The sequence below is a fragment of the Nomia melanderi genome, chromosome 11, assembly GCF_051020985.1.
Source record: "Nomia melanderi isolate GNS246 chromosome 11, iyNomMela1, whole genome shotgun sequence".
Classification (NCBI taxonomy): Eukaryota; Metazoa; Arthropoda; class Insecta; order Hymenoptera; family Halictidae; genus Nomia; species Nomia melanderi.
Genome location: NC_135009.1, coordinates 15,054,136 through 15,077,654, shown reverse-complemented (window position 1 = coordinate 15,077,654; position 23,519 = coordinate 15,054,136). Strand labels below are relative to the sequence as shown.

General features: G+C 44.6%; 2 protein-coding genes across 5 annotated transcripts in view; one reads left to right on the top strand and one right to left on the bottom strand.

Annotated features, from left to right (window-relative positions):
- Positions 1–14,386: 14,386 nt before the first annotated feature.
- thoc6 (THO complex subunit 6) lies at positions 14,387–16,099 on the top strand. Its single transcript, XM_031988661.2, has 5 exons — positions 14,387–14,711; positions 14,882–15,109; positions 15,203–15,370; positions 15,481–15,643; positions 15,722–16,099. Exons 1-5 carry the CDS (start codon positions 14,593–14,595, stop codon positions 16,040–16,042), a joined length of 999 nt encoding a protein of 332 aa, XP_031844521.1. The 5' UTR covers positions 14,387–14,592; the 3' UTR covers positions 16,043–16,099.
- A 32-nt stretch (positions 16,100–16,131) lies between these two features.
- The window catches only part of LOC116432172 (uncharacterized), a 94,490-nt gene continuing 87,102 nt past the window's right edge, over positions 16,132–23,519 (bottom strand). For 3 of the 4 annotated variants that reach the window (XM_031988657.2, XM_076372354.1, XM_076372355.1), the window contains 5 exons: positions 18,004–18,265; positions 17,655–17,836; positions 17,305–17,577; positions 16,961–17,234; positions 16,132–16,810 (listed from right to left, as the gene is read on the bottom strand). In XM_031988657.2, the coding sequence (XP_031844517.1) occupies positions 16,458–16,810; positions 16,961–17,234; positions 17,305–17,577; positions 17,655–17,836; positions 18,004–18,265 (1,344 nt within the window). In that variant the 3' untranslated portion in view covers positions 16,132–16,457. The remainder of the gene's footprint in view (positions 16,811–16,960; positions 17,235–17,304; positions 17,578–17,654; positions 17,837–18,003; positions 18,266–23,519) is intronic. The other variant, XM_031988659.2, reaches the window with a different exon arrangement.

Sequence of the window (23,519 nt, the reverse complement as noted above, 5' to 3'; positions counted from 1 at the left end):
ACCCTTTGAACCCCCTCGAGAAAGCTCCAGCGTCGGTGTGAGAAGTACCTTAATCCTGTGCGAGAGACCTCCGGAATCGGTGTGAGAAACCCTTTAAACTGTTCGAGAGACCTCTGGAGTCTGAGTGAGAAACTAATGCACGCATTATGTCGATAATGTCGGTTCTACGAATAGCTACAGTCGGTATGGGAAACCCCATAAACCTCTGCGAGAGATCCCGCGAGAAACCCCCACGAGAGACCCCTGGCGACAGATCCTGCAAGAGACCCCCGCAAAGACCCCCACGAGAAACCTCCATGAGAGACCCCCATGAGAGACCCCCATGAGAACACCTTCGAACCCCACGAGAAACCCCCATGAGAAACCCTTCGAACCCCACGAGAAACCCCCATGAGAAACCCCCATGAGAAACCCCCATGAGAAACCCCCATGAGAAACCCCCATGAGAAACCCCCATGAGAAACCCCCATGAGAAATCCCCACGAGAAACCTCCATGAGAGACCCCCATGAGAGACCCCCATGAGACACCCCCATGAGAGACCCCCATGAGAAACCCTTCGAACCCCACGAGAAACCCCCATGAGAAACCTCTCGAACCCCCCGAGAGAACCCCACGAGAAATCCCCATGAGAAACCCCCATGAGAGACCCCCACGAAAGACCCCTTTGAGAGACCCCCATGAGAGACCCCCAGATTTAAGCGAGAGACCCCCTCGAACCCCCACGAAAGACCCCTCAGACCCCCACAAGAGACCCCCAAATTTAAACGAGAGACCCCCTCGAACCCCCACGAGAGACCCCTCAGACCCCTTCGAGAAACACCCAATTTTAAACGAGAGACCCCCTCGAACCCCCAGATTTAAACGAGAGACCCCCTAGAACCCCCACGAGAGACCCCTCAGACCCCTTCGAGAAACTCCCAATTTTAAACAAGAGACCCCCTCGAACCCCCAGATTTAAACGAGAGACCCCCTCGAACCCCCACGAGAGACCCCTCAGACCCCTTCGAGAAACTCCCAATTTTAAACGAGAGACCCCCTCGAACCCCCAGATTTAAACGAGAGACCCCCTCGAACCCCCAGATTTAAACGAGAGACCCCCTCGAACCCCCAGATTTAAACGAGAGACCCCCTCGAACCCCCACGAGAGACCCCTCAGACCCCTTCGAGAAACTCCCAATTTTAAACAAGAGACCCCCTCGAACCCCCAGATTTAAACAAGAGACCCCCTCGAACCCCCAAATTTAAACGAGAGACCCCCTAGAACCCCCACGAGAGACCCCTCAGACCCCTTCGAGAAACTCCCAATTTTAAACGAGAGACCCCCTCGAACCCCCAGATTTAAACGAGAGACCCCCTAGAACCCCCACGAGAGACCCCTCAGACCCCTTCGAGAAACTCCCAATTTTAAACGAGAGACCCCCTCGAACCCCCAGAATTAAACGAGAGACCCCCTCGAACCCCCTCGTTAAACTTTTCAAGCTCTTAAGAGAAATCTCTTCACGAGGGGGTTCGAGGGGGTCTCTCGTTTAAATTTGGATGTTTCTTAAGGGGGTCTGAGGGGTCTCTCGTGGGGGTTCGAGGGAGTCTCTCACGGGGGTCTCTCGCGGGGGTCTCTCGTGAGTCTTTTGCAGGAGTTTAAGAGGTTTCTCACACCGACTGCGTAGGTCTCTCACAACAGTTTAAGGAGTTTCTCACACCGACTGCGTAGGTCTCTCACAACAGTTTAAGGGGCTTCTCACACAGACTGCGTAGGTCTCTCACAACAGTTTAAAGGGTTTCTCACAACAACTCCGGAGGGGTCTCACAACGGTTTAAGGGGTTTCTCACACTGATGCCAGAGGAATGATACAACGTTTTAAGTGTTTCCTCACACCGATTACGGAGATTTTTCGCGACGGTTTAAGGGACTTCTCACACCGGTTCTAGAGGTCTCTCGCGACGTTTTAAGGGGTTTCTCACACCGATTCGTCTAATATGACGCCACCAAACCAGGATAAGGTAATGAAATTTTAAAAATTCGTTGTTTTTAAAAATTATTATCTTAATGCCTGTTAACAGACTATACTTGACTATTTTGTGTTATTAACACAATATTTATGAAATATTTGGCAACGAACAATTAATTGTAGCATTCATTGCAAAAAAAAAACTTTTTACTCTGTTCCCAATTGTGAAAAGGAAAAATAAAGTCGTCACCACAGCAGTTACAGAAGAAATTGTTTTGACTAATTATACTGTTGTAAAAATTTCTTCAATAAATTATATACACTAACAGTTCTCATATTAATAATTGAAATTTTGGCAAGTGATATTGAAATTCAATATAAATTTTTTCTAAAGTATAACATATCTAACAAAATTGTTAAGCATTCAGGATTAAAATGTATAACACATCGTTAGGTATTATTTTGACCTTATATAACAATTTTACATTTTTGCAGAAACATACTAAAAAGGACACAAGTTAGTATTAAAATTAGCAGATTCCTGATGTCTTCTTTCTGCAATTACTGAAAAGACGATAGATATTTCCCTGAGAAACGATTAAAAAAAATTAATTTAATACGAAAATTGAATAATAAATAAATTAAACAACTCCCTCCAGCATCCAGCAGAAACATAAATATTTTCTAAGTACTACTTACCTGCCGATGATTGCATATTTCATATTTAAATTATTAAATTATAAAATTATCGCAGCCAATTAGCCTAACATAGTCCTTCGCAGAGAATATTCTACTAGGGACAGTGTTAGTTGCCCAGGTCTCACCGCGTGGAGGTTGCTGCGAGTGGAGACCCTGGGAGGTGGGTGGAACATTCAATTCCACCGACCTCCCTTTCTAATTCTAGATCTTATCTCTAACGAGCTTATTTTTATCGCACTTATATTTAACGCACTTATTGTTAACGCACTTATATTTAACGCTCTTAATAATACTAATCCCTCGGCGGTCTTCTTTCTAAGGAGGAAGTTCTAAATCTAAATCTTATATTTAACGCACTCATATCTATCGCATTTAATACTATAATAATCCCACGGTGGACGATCGACGTCTTCTTTCGTAGGCTTAATTTTAACTTAGTCTACCTTTAACGAATACCTTAAATTCTACAATGTAAGATGAATCACAGAAGTCTCTGATTCAACATGAGACAATTAGGGGATGCAATCTTAATTCTACATTAGTTTAGCCTTACGAAACTACGCACTGGTCGCAGATATGTCGAGCAATTATCGAAGCAAGAAACAGAGGGGGCGAATCAAGGAAGAAGCCCTTGATTCGAAGACGAGAAATCAGAGAAGAAGTCCCTGATTGAAAATAGGCAAAATCAGGGTGACGCGAGCAAACCGCGAGCAGAGCAGGCAGAACTGCAGTGTCGAGGTCCGGTGCTTCCTCATCTACGGATCAGAGGATGATCTCCACCGGCGCCAGCGTTCACCCATTGCTGGGATCTCCGTGACGATTCTGGCTTCGATGGGCACAGGACAACTTGTGTCCCTCCCCACGGGAACCTACCGGAACCCACCATCATAATCTTTCGAATCGGTCGCACCGAGTTACGACACTGCAGCGCTGACTGATCAGACGCGGCCGATTCACTTGCACTCATGGCTAAGTGAACCGGAGTAAATTGAGAAACGGGCGAAATCAGTTAAAGATCACAGAATCAAGTTAAAGAATAACTACTCGACATATTTAGACCATTTCGCAGCCATTGGCCTAGCACCATCCTCGATAGGAACTACTCTATCGGCGATGCTGCTAGTTTCCAGGTCCACCACGTGGAGGTTGCTGCGAGGGACCCTGGGAGGTGGGTGGAAATTCAATTCCACCGACCTCCCTTTCTAATTCTAAGCATTATTTTAAACGCAATTATCGGTTTCGCAAGTAAAAGTAATCCCACGGCGGCTGACTTCTTTCTTGAGTCTGAAGTGTCTTCCTTCGCACGCTTAATTCTAACGCAGTTCAGTCGCAGCGCATAAATTTTATTATACAATCATCGCAGTATAGGAAGCGAATCAAGGAAGAAGTCCTTGATTCGAGCATTGGGCGCAACGAGCAATTAACGCACTTATATCTATCGCTCTTAATATAATAATCGCTCGAAACGATGAAGTGTCCCTCGGTGGATGATCGACGTCTTCTTTCGTAATTCTAACTTAGCTTAGCTTAAACGCATACCTTAAATTCTACAATCATCGCAGTAAGGGGAATGAATCAAGGAAGAAGTCCTCGACTCGAGAACGAGATGACGCGAGACAATTAGGGGATGCGATCTTAATTCTACCTTAGCTTAGCCTTATGAAACTACACATTGGTCGCAGATATGTCGAGGAATTATCGAAGCAAGAAACGGAGGAGCGAATCAAGGAAGAAGCCCTTGATTCGAGCATGAGAAATCAGAGAAGAAGTCTCTGACTGAAAATAGGCAAAATCAGGGTGACGCGAGCAAACCGCGAGCAGAGCAGGCAGAACTGCAGTGCCGAGGTCCGGTGCTTCCTCATCTACGGATCAGAGGATGATCTCCACCGGCGCCAGCGTTCACCCATTGCTGGGATCTCCGTGACGATTCTGGCTTCGATGGGCACAGGACAACTTGTGTCCCTCCCCACGGGAACCTACCGGAACCCACCATCATAATCTTTCGAATCGGTCGCACCGAGTTACGACACTGCAGCGCTGACTGATCAGACGCGGCCGATTCACTTGCACTCATGGCTAAGTGAACCGGAGTAAATTGAGAAACGGGCGAAATCAGTTAAAGATCACAGAATCAAGTTAAAGAATAACTACTCGACATATTTAGACCATTTCGCAGCCATTGGCCTAGCACCATCCTCGATAGGAACTACTCTATCGGCGATGCTGCTAGTTTCCAGGTCTACCACGTGGAGGTTGCTGCGAGGGACCCTGGGAGGTGGGTGGAGAATTCAATTCCACCGACCTCCCTTTCTAATCCTAAATCTTATCTTTAACGCATTTATATCTATCGTTCTTAAAATTATAATAATCCCTCGGCGAAACGATGAAGTATCCCACGGCGGATGATCGACGTCTTCTTTCGCACGCTTAATTCTAACTTAGATTAGCCTTAACAAATAGATTGAACTATAATTTAGTCGCAGAATGCCGAGCAATTATCGAAACAGCTGACTGATTTGACAGACGGCCGATCACTTGCATGGCCAAGTGAATCGGAGTAAAGAGAGACAAGCGAAACGAGAGAATTAAACTAATCAGTAACTACTCGGCATGTTTTATACTTGTATGATTGTATCGGGGATACAATCATACTTCTAACTTAGTTTAGTCTTATGAAACTGTACATCATTCGCGAATATGTCGAGCAATTATCGGGGCAAGAAGCAAAGGGGGCGAATCAAGAAGGAAGTTCTCGATTCGAAGATGAGAAATCAGAGAAGAAGTCTCTGATTAAAAAAGGCAAAGTCACGGTGCCGCGAAGCAAACCGTGGTCAGGACAGGCAGAACTACAGTGCCGAGTTCCGATGATCCCTCATCTAATCAATCAGAGGATGATCTCGGCCGGCGCCAGCGTTCCCCCATTTCTCCCCAACACCCTGCCCTGAGGGCGAGAGCGTATTACAAAGGAGAGGATCTCCGTGACAATTATGGCTTCGATGGGCTCGGGACTATATATAGAGTTTCCGTACCCACAGACTCGTACCGGTAACATGGTACCAGTCCTGAGTCCACCATCATGACCTTTCGAATCGATCACATCGACTTACGACACTGCAGCGCTGACTGGCCTGAACACGGCCGATTCACTTGCATACATGGCTAAGTGAATCGGAACAAATGGAAAAACAGGCGGAATAAGTGAACGAATCTAAAGAATAACTACTCGACATATTTTATACAGTGTCGCAGCCAATTAGCCTAGCAGCATCCTCGATGGCCACCATTATCGGCGATGCTGCTAGTTACCAGGTCCACCGCGTGGAGGTTGCTGCGAGGGACCCTGGGAGGTGGGTGGACAATTCAAATCCACCGACCTCCCGTTCTAAATCTAATTCTTATCTTTAACGCACTTATATCTATCGCATGTCATATTCTAATAATCCCACGGCGGATGATCGACGTCTTCTTTCCCATGCTTAATACTAACTTAGCTTAGATTAATACAATTGTATATCGGTGGCATATATGTCGAGCAATTATCGGGCCAAAAGCAGTGGGAGAGAATCGAGGAGGAAGTCCTCGATTCGACAATTAGAGAAATCAGAGAGGAAGTCCCTGATTAAAAAGAATGGTGCGCGAGCAAACCGCGAGCAACCCAGGCGGAACTACAGTGTTGAGGTCCGATGCTTCCTCATCTCCAGGACAGAGGATGATCTCCACCGGCGCCAGCGTTCACCCATTGCTGGGATCTCCGTGACGATTCTGGCTTTGATGGGCACAGGACAACTAGCATCCCTCCCCACGGGGTACAAACCGGACCCCACCATCATAACCCTTTGAATCGGTCGCATCGAGTTACAACACTGTAGCCCTGACTGACCTGACACGCGGCCGATTCACTTGCATGCATGGCTAAGTGAACCGGAGTAAAACGAGAAACAGGCGAAAGCGAATCAATCTAAAGAATAACTACTCGACATATTTAGACAATTTCGCAGCCATTGGCCTAGCACCATCCTCGATAGGAACTACTCTATCGACGATGCTGCTAGTTTCCAGGTCTACCACGTGGAGGTTGCTGCGAGGGACCCTGGGAGGTGGATGGAAATTCAATTCCATCGACCTCCGTTTCTAATTCTAAATCTTATCTCGAACGCGCTTATTTTTATCGCACTTATTGTTAACGCACTTATTGTTAACGCACTTATTGTTAACGCACTTATTGTTAACGCACTTATATTTAACGCTTTTAACAATACTGATCCCTTAGCTGTCTTCTTTCTTGAGTCTATTCTTAATTAGAACATACATGTGTAAAATGGTTACGAGAGAATTGTAAATGAACTGCAGTAACACTAAGTGAAAAGTATATTTCGAATAAATGAATAATGTGTCAATGTTAAAATGAAATTAGATTACGATTAGACTGAAATTAGATTAAAAGTACATTAGAATTAGGGCTGAAACAAATAAGAATTGTATTAAGGATACATTAATAATGTGTCGATGATAAAATGACATTAGTTTAAAATGAAATTGAAAATAGATTAGAATTAGAGCTGAAACAAATAAGAATTGTATTAAGGATACATTAATAATGTGTCGATGGTAAAATGACATTAGTTTAAAATGAAATTAAAAATAGATTAGAATTGGAGCTGAAACAAATGAGTAGGATAAGTCAAAGAAACTGAAACAGAAACTGTCTTATTCTATTAGCGACTGAATATAATTTAAGAAATGGAGTCTAAGGAAAAGGGTAAGATTTTTCCTTACCATTGCAGTTATAATGTTCCCTCAAACAGAAACAGAAATGATTAAATAAAGTAAATTAGAATTAAAATTAAAGTGTATACCATTTTCCCCTGAGAATTGCATCCTGTATCCCACCCAAATTTCTCTGAAGCAGAAGCATACTTTATTACATAGTAAATTTTGTTCAATTACATGAAATTGAATAGAAGGAGGGATGTTTAAAAAATGGGGCTGTCCACTCTGTATATTATATGTGCTATAAAAGTCGCGAGAGTGGACCATTTCTTTCGCAACACTAATTTAGGGAATATAAAAATATTTCAATAATAAACGCGAAGGGTGCATCATTGTTCGCCACGCTAATTAATAAGATATGCAAAGATTTCAACAAGAAACGCGAAAACTGTATAATTAATCGCAACGCTACTGTAGAAATATCATAAAATTAAAACGCGGGGGATTCAGTATCCATCGCAACTCTAATTTATTTAATATAAAACAAATAACTCGCGTGCACCAGTTTCATTATACGCAACTCTACGTTTAAGATCGTGGGGCAGCCAATTCGGCTGCGGGCAATAATGTGCAGCTATTTCAGCTGCGAAGAACCACTGTTCGCAGTAATGCAAACTGCTTTGTGGTTCTTATGGTTCCAGCATATCTTTGAGCATTTAATACAACGCAACTCTAAGGCAACGCGAAAAATTATTGTCGCAACACTAAGAAGAACGCGAAAGATCGGTATCGCAACGCTACTTTAATCAATGAGAATTATATCTAATAAAGTGTATTCTATCAAACGCGTTTATTCAATTAATCGCAACTCTACATCAAAATCAAGAGAACTGCGTGTTATTTAACGTAATTGAGCTTTATATTTAATAGTATTAAAATCAAACGCGATCAGTGTTCGTCATACGCAAAGCTATCTTTACAGTAATTTCAAAAAACAAGTATAAGAATCAATTCTAGTCAAAATCGCGATTATATCATTCGCAACTCTAGTCCAAACCGTAATGTTTGTCTCGCAACGCTAATTAAAAATCGCGAAATGCTCATTGCTGGTCGTTGGGGCGGCTATGGCCAGCCCGATTCAACTACAACTACTTTTCTACTACTACTACTATTTCTACTGAAGCTAAAGTGAGTGCAGTGACAAAGTAGTAACATAAAATGACGCTCCATCTCCATGCTAAGATGGAGCGCCATTAATAGTTGCCCTCTTGAGCGACATTTTGTCGGGGCCTCTTCGGCATACGCCTCTTCTTTTCTTCGGCCGGCCGCCATTTCTGAAACCCTGATCTTGCTCGCTAGCGAATGGCCAATGGCTCGGGAACAGCCATCGACCATTCGACAGTGCAATCGAGCAATTTCGAACGTTTCGCCTATTCGCGCCTGACACCGATCGCGACCGCGGTATCTACGTGGAACTTGAAAACTCGAGATCAAGATTGATCAGCAAACGGCATGCTCCGTTTTGCTATCAACTTTGAACTGATTTTTCAAGTTCCCCCGGTAACTGACCATCGCGCAGAAACGACGGCCAGCACCGGCCCCTGCCTACTTAAATCTAACATTCATTCCAGAGAGTATGCTACCTGCCTACCTATAGCTATATTTAAAAAAGGGGCAAAAGACTCATTCTCACAAACACACATCATTCCACGATTGTCTCTGATGCACCTGAGTGCGAAAGAACCTAACGCTTAGAGAGAACGTCCCGGGACGTTAGCTAACAACCACATTCATACTCTAGTTTATCGATTCCTGAAATCGACTGGCAATGGCTAACGATCTTTGAGAAAATATTTTACTTGACATGAATAATTCATTGAAATTGATATCATTCTACTGTTCTTTATGTCATTTGGTAACGTATGGACGATCAAAGTATTCTAATATGTTAATATTCGTACTCTACTGAGTAAGGGAATAAGGAAAAGTGCGTATATATTCCACAAACAATTTATTTATTTCATTTACAGTAACTGGAATATATACGTATAAAGAGTATTTATCATATTATAAAGTCCGACGCATTTCAACTTCCTAACCACACACACACAAGTGGATAATACGTCGGAAACGATACGTTAGCCATTGCCCATCGCTCACATGTTTAAATAATAACAATTTCATCATGCCCATTGCTCTCACTCAATCAAGTAGCACCTGGGCACGTGAGAGAGATCGAGCAACGAGCATGGAAACAATATCCTGAAAATCCTAGCTATAAAATCATGTTAGTTTCTGATTTTTCTAACGGACTAATGTTCTTTGGTTCTTAATAGTGACTGTAATTGACTCAGAATTAAGAATTTAATTCTCTAACTTTATAAATGATAGGACTACTAATATATCAATACTTTAATGTGCAAAAAAAGAATAAGAGACATTGAAATTTAATGGAAAATGAGAGTTTAAGTAAAATTTCAGTAAGAATGAATCTATTTTAAACTTTTAACACATTTTTAAAAATCCTCAGGCGATCCCTTTGTCGAAGCAGCTGTTTCTAATATCGGAAGAATGTTTTACAAGTAGTTGCTTCGATTCAGAGACCTACCCGTCGCGAAATGTTTTCTTGTACGATATTTACTGTGATATTTCACCGATTAAATGAACTTTAACGCGAATAATCAATCATTTCAATGTATTGTATCTTAGTCGAACTGTAGGAACCGAAAACTAGACCGAACTTATTGATACAATTAATGTACCACTAAGTTCTCAGTCGTATTATCTTAATATTCAATGTTGAAGGTTGTGTTACGTCTTAAGTTACTTTAGTTGTAATCCGATAAAAATTCAGAGCATTGTTGCTAATATTTGCAGTTAACGTTAAACGCGACGTACAAGAAAACCCTATCCTATCTAACAAATAAATCAAAAAATGCTACTACTCTCAGTTATGCCTCGAGAGACATATCCGAGGTCACTGCACTCACAAAATCAAAAACTACTAAAATGGTACTACCAGTCACCGGTGTCGCTTCGGACCATTCATCCTACGACATGATCGGTGACTGGAGTTAAAAAGAAAGAGCATGCGACTCACCGATCGCTGTTCGCAATCGGTACGTAGCTTAGGAGGAGCCGAGGACCATTGGCATTCATCAGTATTGGCCACCATGGATCGGCATTACTCTCTACTCATCGGTGTTAGTCAGTACTGGTCACCAGTGCCTCAGAGTGAAGGTAGGAGTAGACCACTGATGCCCAGGGCAGGCCATGGTAGACCAGAGAGGTCCAGGGTAGTCGAGGGTAGCCAAAGGTAGGCCAGGGTAGGCCAGGGTAGGCCATGATAGCCCATGGTAGACCAGAGAGGTCCAGGGTAGCCAAAGGTAGGCCAGGGTAGGCCATGATAGCCCATGGTAGACCAGAGAGGTCCAGGGTAGCCAAAGGTAGGCCAGGGTAGGCCAGGGTAGCCCATGGTAGACCAGAGAGGTCCAGGGTAGCCGAGGGTAGCCAAAGGTAGCCCATGGTAGCCCATGGTAGCCCATGGTAGCCCATGGTAGCCAAAGGTAGCCCATGGTAGCCCATGGTAGCCCCAGGGTAGGCCAGGATAGGCCAGGGTAGCCCAGGGTAGTCCAGGGTAGTCCAGGGTAGTCCAGGGTAGTCCAGGGTAGTCCAGGGTAGTCCAGGGTAGTCCAGGGTAGTCCAGGGTAGCCAAAGGTAGCCAAAGGTAGTCCAGCATAGCCCCAGGGTAGGCCAGGGTAGGCCAGGGTAGGCCAGGGTAGGCCAGGGTAGGCCCCAGGAGACCACATGAGGGTCTCCTGGTCCTCCCCGATCCTCCCAGTTACAGAGTTCGCGAGGAACTGAGTTCCCTGCTGTCAGGACCGTCCTTATATAGTCGAAGATCCCCACCTTACTCGTGACCTCCTTGACGTCAACATTACAAACAATTTCTCGTTCTACCGTTCGCACTCGACGATATTATAGGAACCTTGATTTTTTAATTAACAACACATGCGCGCCAGCCCCGCGATAATGGGAGATTTTTAGTCTATTATTTATTTGTTAATCTTACATTAATGTAACATTTTAGACATGTATAATACAAATCCGAAGTAAAGTTACAAAATCGAGTACATTATTCTTTGTCGTAAGTTAGGAATTCCGGTTTTATTGGTACCTAAAAATGTATCAGTACAATCACTGACGGTCGCGTTTTTAGCGGCTAAAATTTAATTGTCGTACAATGTCTTAATACTATTTTATACAATCTCGCAGCCATTAGCCTAGCATCATCCTCGATACGAATTACGTTATCGGCGATGCTGCTAGTTTCCAGGTCTACCACGTGGAGGTTGCTGCGAATGAGACCCTGGGAGGTGGGTGGAAATTCGATTCCACCGACCTCCCTTTCTACATCTAAGTCTTATCTTTATTTTTAACGCACTTATTTTTAACGCACTTATTTTTAACGCACTTATTTTTAACGCACTTATTTTTAACGCACTTATTTCTAACGCACTTAATAATAATCCCACGGCGGCTGTTTTCTTTCTTGAGCCTGAAATGAAGTATCCCACGGCGGATGATCGAAGTCTTCTTTCGCACGCTTATATCGAACTTAGCTTAGCCTTAACGCACTTACTACTAACGCACTTAATAATAATCCCACGGCGGCTGTTTTCTTTCTTGAGTCTGAAATGAAGTATCCCACGGCGGATGATCGACGTCTTCTTTCGCACGCTTATTTCTAACTTAGCTTAGCCTTAACGGATAACTTAAACTATACAATCATCGCAGTATGGGGAGTGAATCAAGGAAAAAGTCCTTGATTCGATCATCATTCCAATCAGAGAAGAAGTCTCTGATTCAGCAAGAGCAAAACGAGGGATTACAATCTTAATTCTAAGTTTAGCTTAGCCTTAACGGATAACTTAAACTATACAATCATCGCAGTATGGGGAGTGAATCAAGGAAGAAGTCCTTGATTCGTTCATTATTCCAATCAGAGAAGAAGTCTCTGATTCAGCAAGAGCAAAGTCAGGGATTACAATCTTAATTCTACCTTACTTTAGACTTGGAATACGACACATTGGACGCAGATATGTCGAGCAATTATCAGGCCAAGAAGCAAAGGGAGTGAATCAAGGAAGAAGTCCATGATTCGGATATGAGACAAATCAGAGAAGAAGTCTCTGATTAAAAAAGGCAAAATCAGGGTGACGCGAAGCAAACCGCGATCAGACCAGTCAGCCCACCGTGCCGAGTTACGATGCTCCCTCGTCATCGGAACAGAGGATGATCTCCACCGGCACCGCCTTCCCCCATTAACTTCCCAACGCCCCGTCCTCAGAGAGGATTAGGAGCGGATTACAAAGAAGTAGGATCCCGCGGCGATTTATGGCTTCGATGGGCACAGGCGAACCGGTCGCCCTACCCACGGAGTGCACACCGGCAACTGGGTACCGATTCCGGCTCCACCATCATGATCCGATGAGTCGGTCACACCGAGGTACGAGAACGGCAGAATGGCTGATGTGACACACGGCCCGATCCACTTGCATTGCATGGCTAAGTGAACCGGAATTGGAGAAACAAGCGGAATTATTACATTAAAGTAAAGAATAATTACATTAAATTAAGGAATAACTGCTCGGCATATTTAGACAATTTCGCAACCATTGGCCTAGCAGCATCCTCGATAGGAACTACTCTGTCGGCGACGCTGCTAGTTTCCAGGCCCACCACGAGGAGGTTGCTGCGAGGGACCCATTTCCGAATTTTTATGCATTTCTAGGAAATTTCAGAGCTGGACGTAATGCGCGCGATACGAGAAAACATACGAGTATGAAATATTCAAATCTTGGTGCTGTTTTACAATGTTTGCTGGGAAAAATAATTTTCTATTGCAATTCTATGTCTTCGATTATATTCTGAGAACGTTTTAATTCGTATGAAGGTCCGCAGTCTAATAATAGTAATAAATAACGAAGTAGTAAGTAAAGCAGTTAGCAATACATGTGGAATAATAGTAACGCGTATACATATTGTCCAATACTTTTCCATAAAGTCTAACACTGTCCGACATTGTCCAATACTTTTCAATAAACTCGATTGAAGCCATACGAAGCCCGACGTCCACAACTACGCCAAGACACGACTGATTGTCTAAGAGACGAGAGAGGAGAGAGCTCCTTCGCGAACGGCGACTCGCGGAGAACTGATACTAAAATTTCACTCCATGTTTCATCCCTTATCGGCGATATTCGGCGATTTCCGGTTGTATTCGCTACCGCTCCCCGCTATTATTACCTGTGGCTATTTATCTATTAAAGAATCTAAGGAATTTAGGGTATTTTGCTTTTGCGAGATGGGTTGTTCGCTTAATCCCATAACAAGGGTTGATCCGGAGGATTCATGGTACCTGCGCGTTCGGAATAAAAATCGCGACAGCCGAGCGATTATTAAATTCCTGGAATTGAATGACGATGGACAGTACGAAAATATTTTTGTCCACTAGTCATTGGAATTTATATTCTAGTATCATTTATTTAATTCTTGGAAGTTCTCTGTCGCGACATTGAATTTTATGTTCACCGAAATCGATGGTTCACTAAAAATGTTGAAATATTTTTATCGATAATATTTTAACGAATAAAATATTTTAACTTCTGTCACAACTTGTTTCTAACTCACTATTTATAAGAAGAATATTACGGATATTAATACAAGAATTTAAAAATGTATAGTTAGATTTTTAATAACAATTAGAAATTGACTTTATCTACAATCTACATTGCCGACACATTGACTATAGCCTTGTCTCTCTGAAGAACTTTTAATGCATTGAATAAATATTTATAAACACTGAAAAGCATAATATAAAATTGATAATCTTAATAATGAAAAACATAACAATCGGTAAATGCGATTTATCAATAAAATGGGTTTAGAAGTTTGCTACCATATCGAGACCCGGTTAATCTTTTAGCCAAAAAGTACTGGATTGTTTCGTTAAGTGGCGCTACCAAATCAACTATTGTTGTGTAAAATGTTGGAGCACCGCTAAATGCAAAAATTGAGAAATATGTAATAAAATGTTCTTATAAAAGCATTTTTACATTTTACATATACGTTTAGTGTTAATAGAATTATCAATTAAATACATCTTGTTCTGTATTTGATTTCGATTTCCTAACCACAATCAGTGACATGATACATACTGTGATTGCTGAAAAATGATGTCTGAAACGTTTAATCGTAAGTTATTTTATAACACAGTACTGTCTCAAACTTTTTCTCCGGATGGAAACTATTTGGCAGCTGGGAATATTTATGGAGATGTATCTGTTTTTGAGTAAGTGAACTTACAGTGTAAACAACAGTAAACATGAATACTATAAGCTATAGGTTAAGTTAATGTTAGTTGTGACTAATTTATGTTGACTGAATTGTTAAATTATATTGTACAATATTGGACGATTTAGATTCAGTGAGGAATCAATACTTATATTAATATCTTTACAGATTATCAAAAGCTCTAGGGCCACATAAAGTGGATGAAAATGAATTACAAGGGCCTACGTATCAGTTTACTGCTCATCCTGATCAACAGGTAATGAGTATGGTATCCACAGATAATTTTCTAGTCACTGGAACATCTGGAGAAGTGCATGGATGGAATTGGAAAATGGTTACTTCTAGTAAAGCAACTAAAATTAAGGTTTCGTGGACCGTTCAGCTACCTGTTAATAAGTATGTTCACAGTCACTATAAAATCATAAGCCAATAATCTTAAAATGAAATACAGAGTGTATATGTATTAAAATTCAATATTAAAATTTTCAGGGACAGTTATGAAAAGCCAGATGTTAACTACTTAGTATATTCTAAACAAAGTAACCTGTTGTATGCTGGATGTGGTGATAATAATATTTATGTAATTAGTTTGGAAGATGGTAGAATTGTACGAAGTTTACAAGGGCACACAGATTATATTCATTGCCTGTCACTGACGTATGTACCAAGTAATAATCGAGTTGTGTTACCACAAACAATATTTTTTATATAATAATTCGATAATAAGGTCACTCATATAAATTCTAGAATGCAATCTTTATTCCTAGGGGCAATCAACTAGCATCAGGCGGGGAAGACGGAACAGTCAGGTTATGGGATTTGCGTAAAAAAGAAAATACTAATATACTGACGCCACATTTGGTGAACAAAGTTGCGCGATCTTGGTTGGGCAAATGGATTGGCGCTGTGGATTTCACGGATGACTGGCTGGTCCGTATATTGCATTGTACAATTTATTATAAAACAATGATTCAAAATTTAATAGTTTACGTACATAATTCTTCTTAGTTATGCGGAGGTGGACCAAGTTTGTCGCTGTGGCACATGCGTACGATGGAAGCAGCTACCGTGTTCGAATTACCGGACGAGGGGATTCACGTGGCGAATATTTATGAAGAACGCGTGATTGCTGCTGGAGGATCGCCGCACGTCTATCATCTAACATACCAAGGGGAGATGTTAGCCAAAGTGCCGACTTCTAGTAACACAGTATACACCATTGTTTACCAAGAAACTCCTCAGAAGGCGCTCAGTATAGGCGGTTCCTCGAACAATCTTGACGTATGCACGAACTTTAATTATCGTGAACTAATGTTGAAGTTTGTGTAGCAAAGCATGTACCGGATCAAATCCAAATTACCTCTTGATCAACAGGAGTGCCGGGAATGGGGCGGGGGGGTTCGTTACGTATACATATATTCTTTAATAAATATATTAATACAATGTGCATTTTATAAAACATGATATAAAAAGACTTTTTACAAAATATACAAGTGTCGTTACTCGTCGATATCACGTGAGGATATACTTCGCATTAAAAACGCTCAATCCTTCGGGAGCCGCGCAAAAGCGTCCGTTTCTGCACCTGTGAGCGTGGAAACATAACTCGGGGCGTTCGAATGAACATATAAAACAAATGTGACTACAGGCTCTTCGCATAAGGAGTGCTGACCCTTTACGATGTTCGAACCGATGGGATTAATATTATCTTTAAAATCTACGGTGACACAGTTGTGCAGGGCGATCACAGGAAACCATGACCAGCGATAACTGCAGGTATGAAGCCTTCTCTGCCGTCCCGCGATCGAACCCAGAACCAATCGCTAACGTGGTCGCTGAGGAGGGCAACCACGTCTCCTTTGGAGACGCTTAACGCGTTTCCACCTCGACCCTCGTAGTCGCTACGTATAATTAATAAAGTGTGACGCGATCCTTTGGTTCTAGCATTCGCCGCAGCCCTGAGGTACAATCTGTCCACGCTGCGTTCCCCGCAAGCTGACACGGCGTCCCTAGAGCCTCGTCTCACCCTGGTATTCCTGCCACGGGCGCCGCACTCGGACCTAGTGTCCCTCAGCTTTTCCGTGTCAGTCATATTACCTGCATGAAGGAACAAGGATCCACATATATCAGCTGTACAAGGTTATCAAAACATTGCATGCTCTCAATCATAAGTTCCAAAGTTGTTAAAGCTATTTCATTTTTAGACTTCCCTAAACTATTCTGGCATTGACGTATTCGAGGGTCTACCTAAAGGCCGTGGAAACACATCCGTGGAGTCCTCCCAGCAAGGTCCTCTCGTTGGCTGAGGCAATATTCCCAAAGGGAGGCAGGCAGCATAGCCAACGTAGCCCTCCTGGCCATGGGGGGTTTGAACGTACAACCAGGTTTGGTTTTTGAAGACTGCGTTCACCACCGTTCCAAGGGGAAGAGCCATCTCATCCTGAGTACCACCCTGAGTTTGGTACAGCACCGATGGAAAGGACAACACCACTGGAATATTCGCTGGTTTCTCAATGGAGGCCTGGAGGAATTGAAAATATGTTTACCTCGTCTAACGAGTAATTCTAAATGACACTCTCGAATGATGATACCTTCGTGAGGAACGCATCAAGATCAGCAATCTCGTAACCGAATCTACTAGGAGGTCTAGGCTTGTGGGATCGTTTCGTTCGTCTGTGTCTGTGCTTTTCCCGGCCACTCGGCGTGGACGTCGACTCGCGGGACACGAGGGACGGCTCGGACACCGCTCTCTTCACTTTCTCCTTCTCCTTGGTCTCCTTCAGTCCTGGGAATTCCTTCTCGGACTGTTTTTCCAGAGGACTGTCTAGAGAGCTCTCGTTAAGCAAGACCTCTTTGCTGATCGTCTGGAAACATGATGGGCATCGGTGTTAACACCTCCGTGAATCTTGAGCTATTCGAAAGACTTGAATTTTCAAAGAACCTTCTCTTGAACCTCCGCCTTCTCCTTCTCGATCTTCTCCACCCTCTGCAGGCTCTTCTTCTCCCTCTTCTCTCCTTCGAGGTTCTCTTTGCCGGCGACCTTCTCCTTCACACTCTTCACGCTCCTCTTCGAGGACCTTTCCTTAGTGTCTCGGGACAGGCTCTCTCGATCGCCGTTGGCACCTGTGTACAAGAAAATTCATTCGCTCTACAAGACACGTCAGAAGTCTCAGTCCTCATTTTTCGCAGTAAACAAAATCGAAAATATAACTCATTGTCTTGGTTCTAAAGAGAAATCGGATTGATAAAAAAATCTGATCTTGAAATTTGAATTGATATTGAAATCTGACCTTTACCTGCGTTCCCATTGCCACTCGAATGATTATTGTTGCCGGCGGGTTGCTGTTGCCCGCGTAAAACCCAGGTCAAAGAGATCTTGGGGCGCAAGAGGGTGCTTGGCCGTTGCCCCATGCTCCTCGGCAGTGCGAGGGGCGTTGGGGGCGTCGCAGGTGTCGGCGATCTCGGCGGTGACGGCGACCTCGAGGATGGTGTCACTACCTGCAGCGGACAGTCCGCCACCAGGTCCACCGTCTGCATCGAACAGCCATGTTCCTGTAATTTCAGTTTCAGATCAGTTCGCTTCTCAGTTAACCCCTTGCCATAGAATGACGAGTGAGACTCACGATGAAGATTTCTAGACTAATTTGACAACAATCGATGTTACTCGTTACCCACGGATCGAAGAAAGCAACTATTTTGCTATTATCATTGTATTATCTTCAATTAAAATTGCACTTGAAGTGGAATGGACAATTTTGTTGCATTTACAAATTGTCGATAGGAAAATGGTACACGAGCATAGTGGCGAACAGCCTTCAAAACCTGTTACCCAAGCGTCACTAGTAGTCACTATTAATTAAACGGTTCGTCACTGCACCCGAAAAATCTCGTTCCACATCAACCACATGACGTCTAATATCGTTAACGGTGCACGGAAGATTCCTCTGTCTCTTGTAAAATTTCCCCAGCCCCGCGGAAACGTTAAGAAGCGATCGGCCACAGTGGCGTCCGTAAATTTCGCGGTGCTAAAGAGACCCGGCTATTTATGCGAGGCGACAGCCGTAAATTTCCGCGGCTCGACAACGCGCGCCACGCGGAATAATTCATTTCCGCGAGTCCGGGTCCGGGTTAATTGAACGCCTATGAAACGAATTAATAATCCGCCTCGTAGGAGGAGCGTGACCGAGGCGAACGATTTACCGGGCCACGATCGCTGGACGGTTAATTTATACGCGCGCGACACGGCCGAGTGTTTTCCGATGCGTATTTTATTTAGAGGCGTTATTAACGAGTTTCTCGTCTAATAAATTCCTCGCGCGGGATGCGGGTAGAATCGGGTCGTTTCGCTCCGGTACGCGGCGCGCGATCTAGGAACGCCGAGAGGCTCGTCGGGGATCGCCGCGGGAATTCACCGCGAGCCTGTTGGATAGGCTCCACCGATACGTCGGGGATGAAGAATTAATTAAGGTGTCAATGCTGAGACAATAATATACCGGTGTTTCCGTCTCCTTCCATTACGGTGTAACGCGCGTAAAACGCCGATTTTTCTTCGGGAGCCAAGAGCATCAATCTCGCGCGCGATAGACGAAACGCGAGTCGCAAACATAAAATAGCGGTAATTTACCGAGACGCGAGCGTGATTGCTTCACGGCTGGCACGGCTAAATAGAAAACTTGATTAAAGTTCCCGATAAAAATCGATTCATGAACTGCCTGTGTAAACAGCCGTGTAAATCAACACTGTTCTTTGGTTAATTTCGATGGAACGTCCGGGGGAGACTATAAATGTAACTACAGCAACAGCGTGTAAGCATCGATGAACACGAAATCTATAAGACGGTTTCGAGACGAGGTCTAAGATACTTTGTTCGGCGAACAATTGTTCTCTTGTATTCGAGGGAATAGCTTTTTCTTAAGGATCTTCGGCGGATACAGCGGCGTTCGAATTGGGTTTAGATAATGAAGGCTTTAACATTTTAACTGCCAAGTAAATAATCATCAGAGCTCCCATGCAATCGAAACAATTCTCTCAATGAAGCAGAAACTAAAGGGGCAAGATTCTCAGTAACGATTATATTACTACTATTCTTATACCTCACACATTTAACGAAACTTAGTTCGTTCGACGCGTCACCAAGAAAACGAATAATAAAAAAAAAAAAATAATAAATAAAAGGGTTAAAAAAGATGCTTCAATGTGTCACGTATCGACGCATTACATCGCACCAAACCGTAGAACACCGACGTTCGGCATGTGGACCCAGCGAGAGGTATTCAATCTCTTCGCCGGGAGATTTTTCTTCGAGAGAGTCTTTCTCTCGAACAACGGGCGAAGGTGTAAATTATAACGCGAGTGCGGGTACGAGGGCGGCTACTTAACCCGTCCGGTCCGGCGCGCGTAAAATCGAAAGCGGCCGTTGGTGAAACGTCTTCATTTTTCACGACCCGGCCCCGCGAGGGACCGGCGAGCGTTTTCCGGTCCGGAGCGAGCCCGGGCCCGGGGCCCGCTTCATTACCCGGCCAAAAGAAGAATAAAATCCCCGACGTATTCGATCAGCCGCGAACAAATTACTGTATAATTTTCCCGGCGGCGCGATCGCTCACGTTAATGGCGCAATAACTCATAGGAACGCGTTTGCCGGGGCCCGGGACCACGCGTAATGTCTTCGGGGCCCGGGCCACGGGACCACGGAACGGCGAAACGCCGTTGAAAGGTTCTTAACATCGGCGCGCGGTGACACGGGCTCGTTGGAAACGCGGCGACTGAAAAAACGAGACGCGGAGTTCCGGTCGTGTTGGTCCGGACGACAGAGTTTGTTCCAGAAGCGTGGAGCTGCGAATAGCTTGGGAAATTGAATTCTCGTTTCCTATGTATTAGTGTGACTTTGAATTCTTTAACACATTGAATGCTGCACGATTTCGTAGAGCAAAATACAAAATGGAAAAAATACAATATTAACACTCTGCCATGTGACCCGAATTCGGGTGACACCATGATTCACATAAACTTGAACATTACTTTTCTCGGTGATGAAACGAACAAACTGAATTCTGTTAGATGTGAGATACTAGAAAGATAGTAGAGCAATCGTTATGAAGGATATTGACTTCTTAGTTTCAGCGTTATTAAGAAAATTGCTTTGATTGCGTAGGAGTTTCGATGAGTGTATACTTGGCAGTCAAAGTGTTAAATCGTTTGATTGAATTGCGTTATGATTATCGCGTATTTATTTTTTCTGAGCATCACCACATTGGGTAGCATTATTTATAATATAGAAATATTTCTAAATAATCGTCGTTTATATACATATTTGTTGAATCACGTTGAAAATCTTCACCACGAGTCTCACTCGTAGGGTAAGGGGTTAAACATGAACCAAGTGAACTTCGCCTTATAATGTGCCAGACTCCCAATAAAAGTGTCAAACGAAATTCGACGAGTCGTGTTATTAATTTCTAACATAAATAAGTATCACTCGTCTATTGATCTTTCACCTTCAGAGTAAACGCAGACAGAAAATAAGTATACAGTTTCTCTTTCCACTAAATCATTAACGACAACGTTATCAAGCACAGTTCAGAAGTAAATCATGAGGCGAGCAGTTAAATGTCCCATGCGATCGGCCACGAATCGGTTTACAGTGTTCGAACGCGAGCGCTACAGCCGAGGAACCCCGACAATCTGAGGGCAGCCGACGCTATCGTGTCATTAAAAGTCGAAGACCCGTAACAGAGTGAACGACAATTACAACGGAGCGTTTCCTCGGTGCTCGTAAATCGCGGGTCCGTTAATTTAGGATCAGCCGGGCAGATAAGGCCCGAGACGCGGAGGGTTTACCCGGCGAGTGAAATAATTAGGAATCTACGAGCGGCCGACTAATCGACGAGCGGCGGTTTCGAGAAAGAAATGAGCCTCGCAGGGCCCGACGGTGGGACCGGAGTGGGGCGAGGAGGAGGGCCCAGACTTAAGTGACAGAAAGGCTGGTCCGTGGCGCGAAGGAACACGCGAGGTAGCCCCGGGTGACAAGCTAAAGAGTGGAGGGCGGGCAGGGAGGGGGAGGCGGTGGCGGCGCGAGCCGAGAGGCCCCTCGGATCATGCTAATGAAATTCTCAAGATATCTATCTTGCGCGCCACTGTGCACGAGGCATTAGTTTAGCGTGCCCCGCTCGCGGCCACCTCGATCTTATCTGTCCCGGTGGTTCGGAAGCGTGGTATCAATTTCCGTGGAACGTGAAACGGCTGGGCCAGTCGTCGGGCTCCCGTCGTGTCCGTCACCAGCGCCGGGAATCGGCTAACGATCCCCGGCTACCGGTTTATGCTCCGATCATCCGCGCAGCTGAACCGTCTAATGAACTGCTCGGGAGACCTCGCGGTGATCGTGGATCCTCTCGATCCTCGCGGAAAGAATGCATCATATTCCTTGGGCCCTTGGTACTTGCGAACAACGTTTTACACTGCGATTTATTCTGTTAATCTTAGCGAAGGAAGTCGATTTCGATCGTGGCTTCTTAACAGTTTGCCAGCTGTCACGTATGCGTGACTTACTTTCGCCAACGATGATGCTTCAGATCGACGTTTGTATAGGACTTATCGCAACTGACTATTTCGCGAACAATTGCGTAAATATCGGTGACAGCGTAATGGCAATGCGAGAAATGAGTGGCCGGCAAACTGTTGAGGGAGGGTCTTGGGGTGAAATAAGGAGGGACGCTGAAAAGAGGGTTTTCTGGATGAATAGCCTCTGAAAGAGAAGTATTGCAGCGAAGAGTAGTATTCAAGGAATTCTTACCGTTCTGTTTGACGTGTAAGTCCCGTTTTACATGTACAAATGGGTATTTTATGTCTCGGAGATCAGAGGTAGAAATAGAGGATCAGGATGATGCATATTCGTATAATACGTCTCCGAGAATCCATTACGAGTACCGCCGGTGGTGGCATTTAACTCGAGGAACGTCCCAGTAGCGGCAGTGTCTCGCTCGTCCCCCGACTGGATCCACGAAACCGGATAGCAGCGGAATAAAAGATAATTCCTCGGCCGTGTCTCGCGGGGGTCAACTCGTCCCGCGACGTTCCCACAATGTGGGCACGCTGGAAAATCGGCGAGTCACGCCGCGGAAGAGCCACGTATGAAGACACAACCGGCGACGCACGAACGCGCGTATCCTCCCGGAAGATCCTTTGATGCCGCCGGGAGGCGGGGACCGGGGGGAGGGGAGGGAGGCGCGGGACGTCTAACGAACGAAGTTTCGAAGTTTCCTCGGCATTCGATTCGAGGATCGCGAAATTGAGGTCTCCCCCGGCTCAAAGGTCGAGCGCGTTTAAAAGTCCCCGGACGGAGGGGGGTGTCGGGAGGACAAATTACTACCTTCGCAGAGGGTCTTCGGCGAGGGGCAGCGGCGGAGGTGGAAACGGGACGGTCCGAATGGCGGGTCGGAGCGCGAAGTTGGGCCCGGTGGTACCGTGAGAATGAAATCCTCGCGCCGGCCGGGCCAGCTGATTGATTTAAAGGTCACGCGTTTCCAGGTTTTTGCTCGCGTGTCCGCGGGTCGTCGGTGCCCGTCCCGGAATATTTAACCCCGTTGACCCGTTCCCGGAGTTTCTCCGCGTACCCTCGTTCCGTGGAACAGTCGAACGGACGCTCGTTGGATCCCGCGGAGTCCTCCCTCCGTCCGTCTGTCCTTCCTCCCCCGTTCGACTCCCTTTCGATGTGTTCGTCCGCCTTTCTCCGTCGACTCTCGCGCAATTTAATTACAACCTCTTAGCTCGGATTACCGTGCACGCTACGACTTTTGCCATTTGCCCGGCA

What these genes read in the sequence shown, in the direction of transcription:
- thoc6 (XM_031988661.2), top strand. Translation starts at nt 14,593, where the DNA reads ATGATGTCTGAAACGTTTAATCGTAAGTTATTTTATAACACAGTACTG. An exon ending in GTTCAGCTACCTGTTAATAA is followed by an intron (nt 15,110 to 15,202) that starts GTATGTTCACAG and finishes TAAAATTTTCAG; the next exon opens with GGACAGTTATGAAAAGCCAG. An exon ending in ATTCATTGCCTGTCACTGAC is followed by an intron (nt 15,371 to 15,480) that starts GTATGTACCAAG and finishes CTTTATTCCTAG; the next exon opens with GGGCAATCAACTAGCATCAG.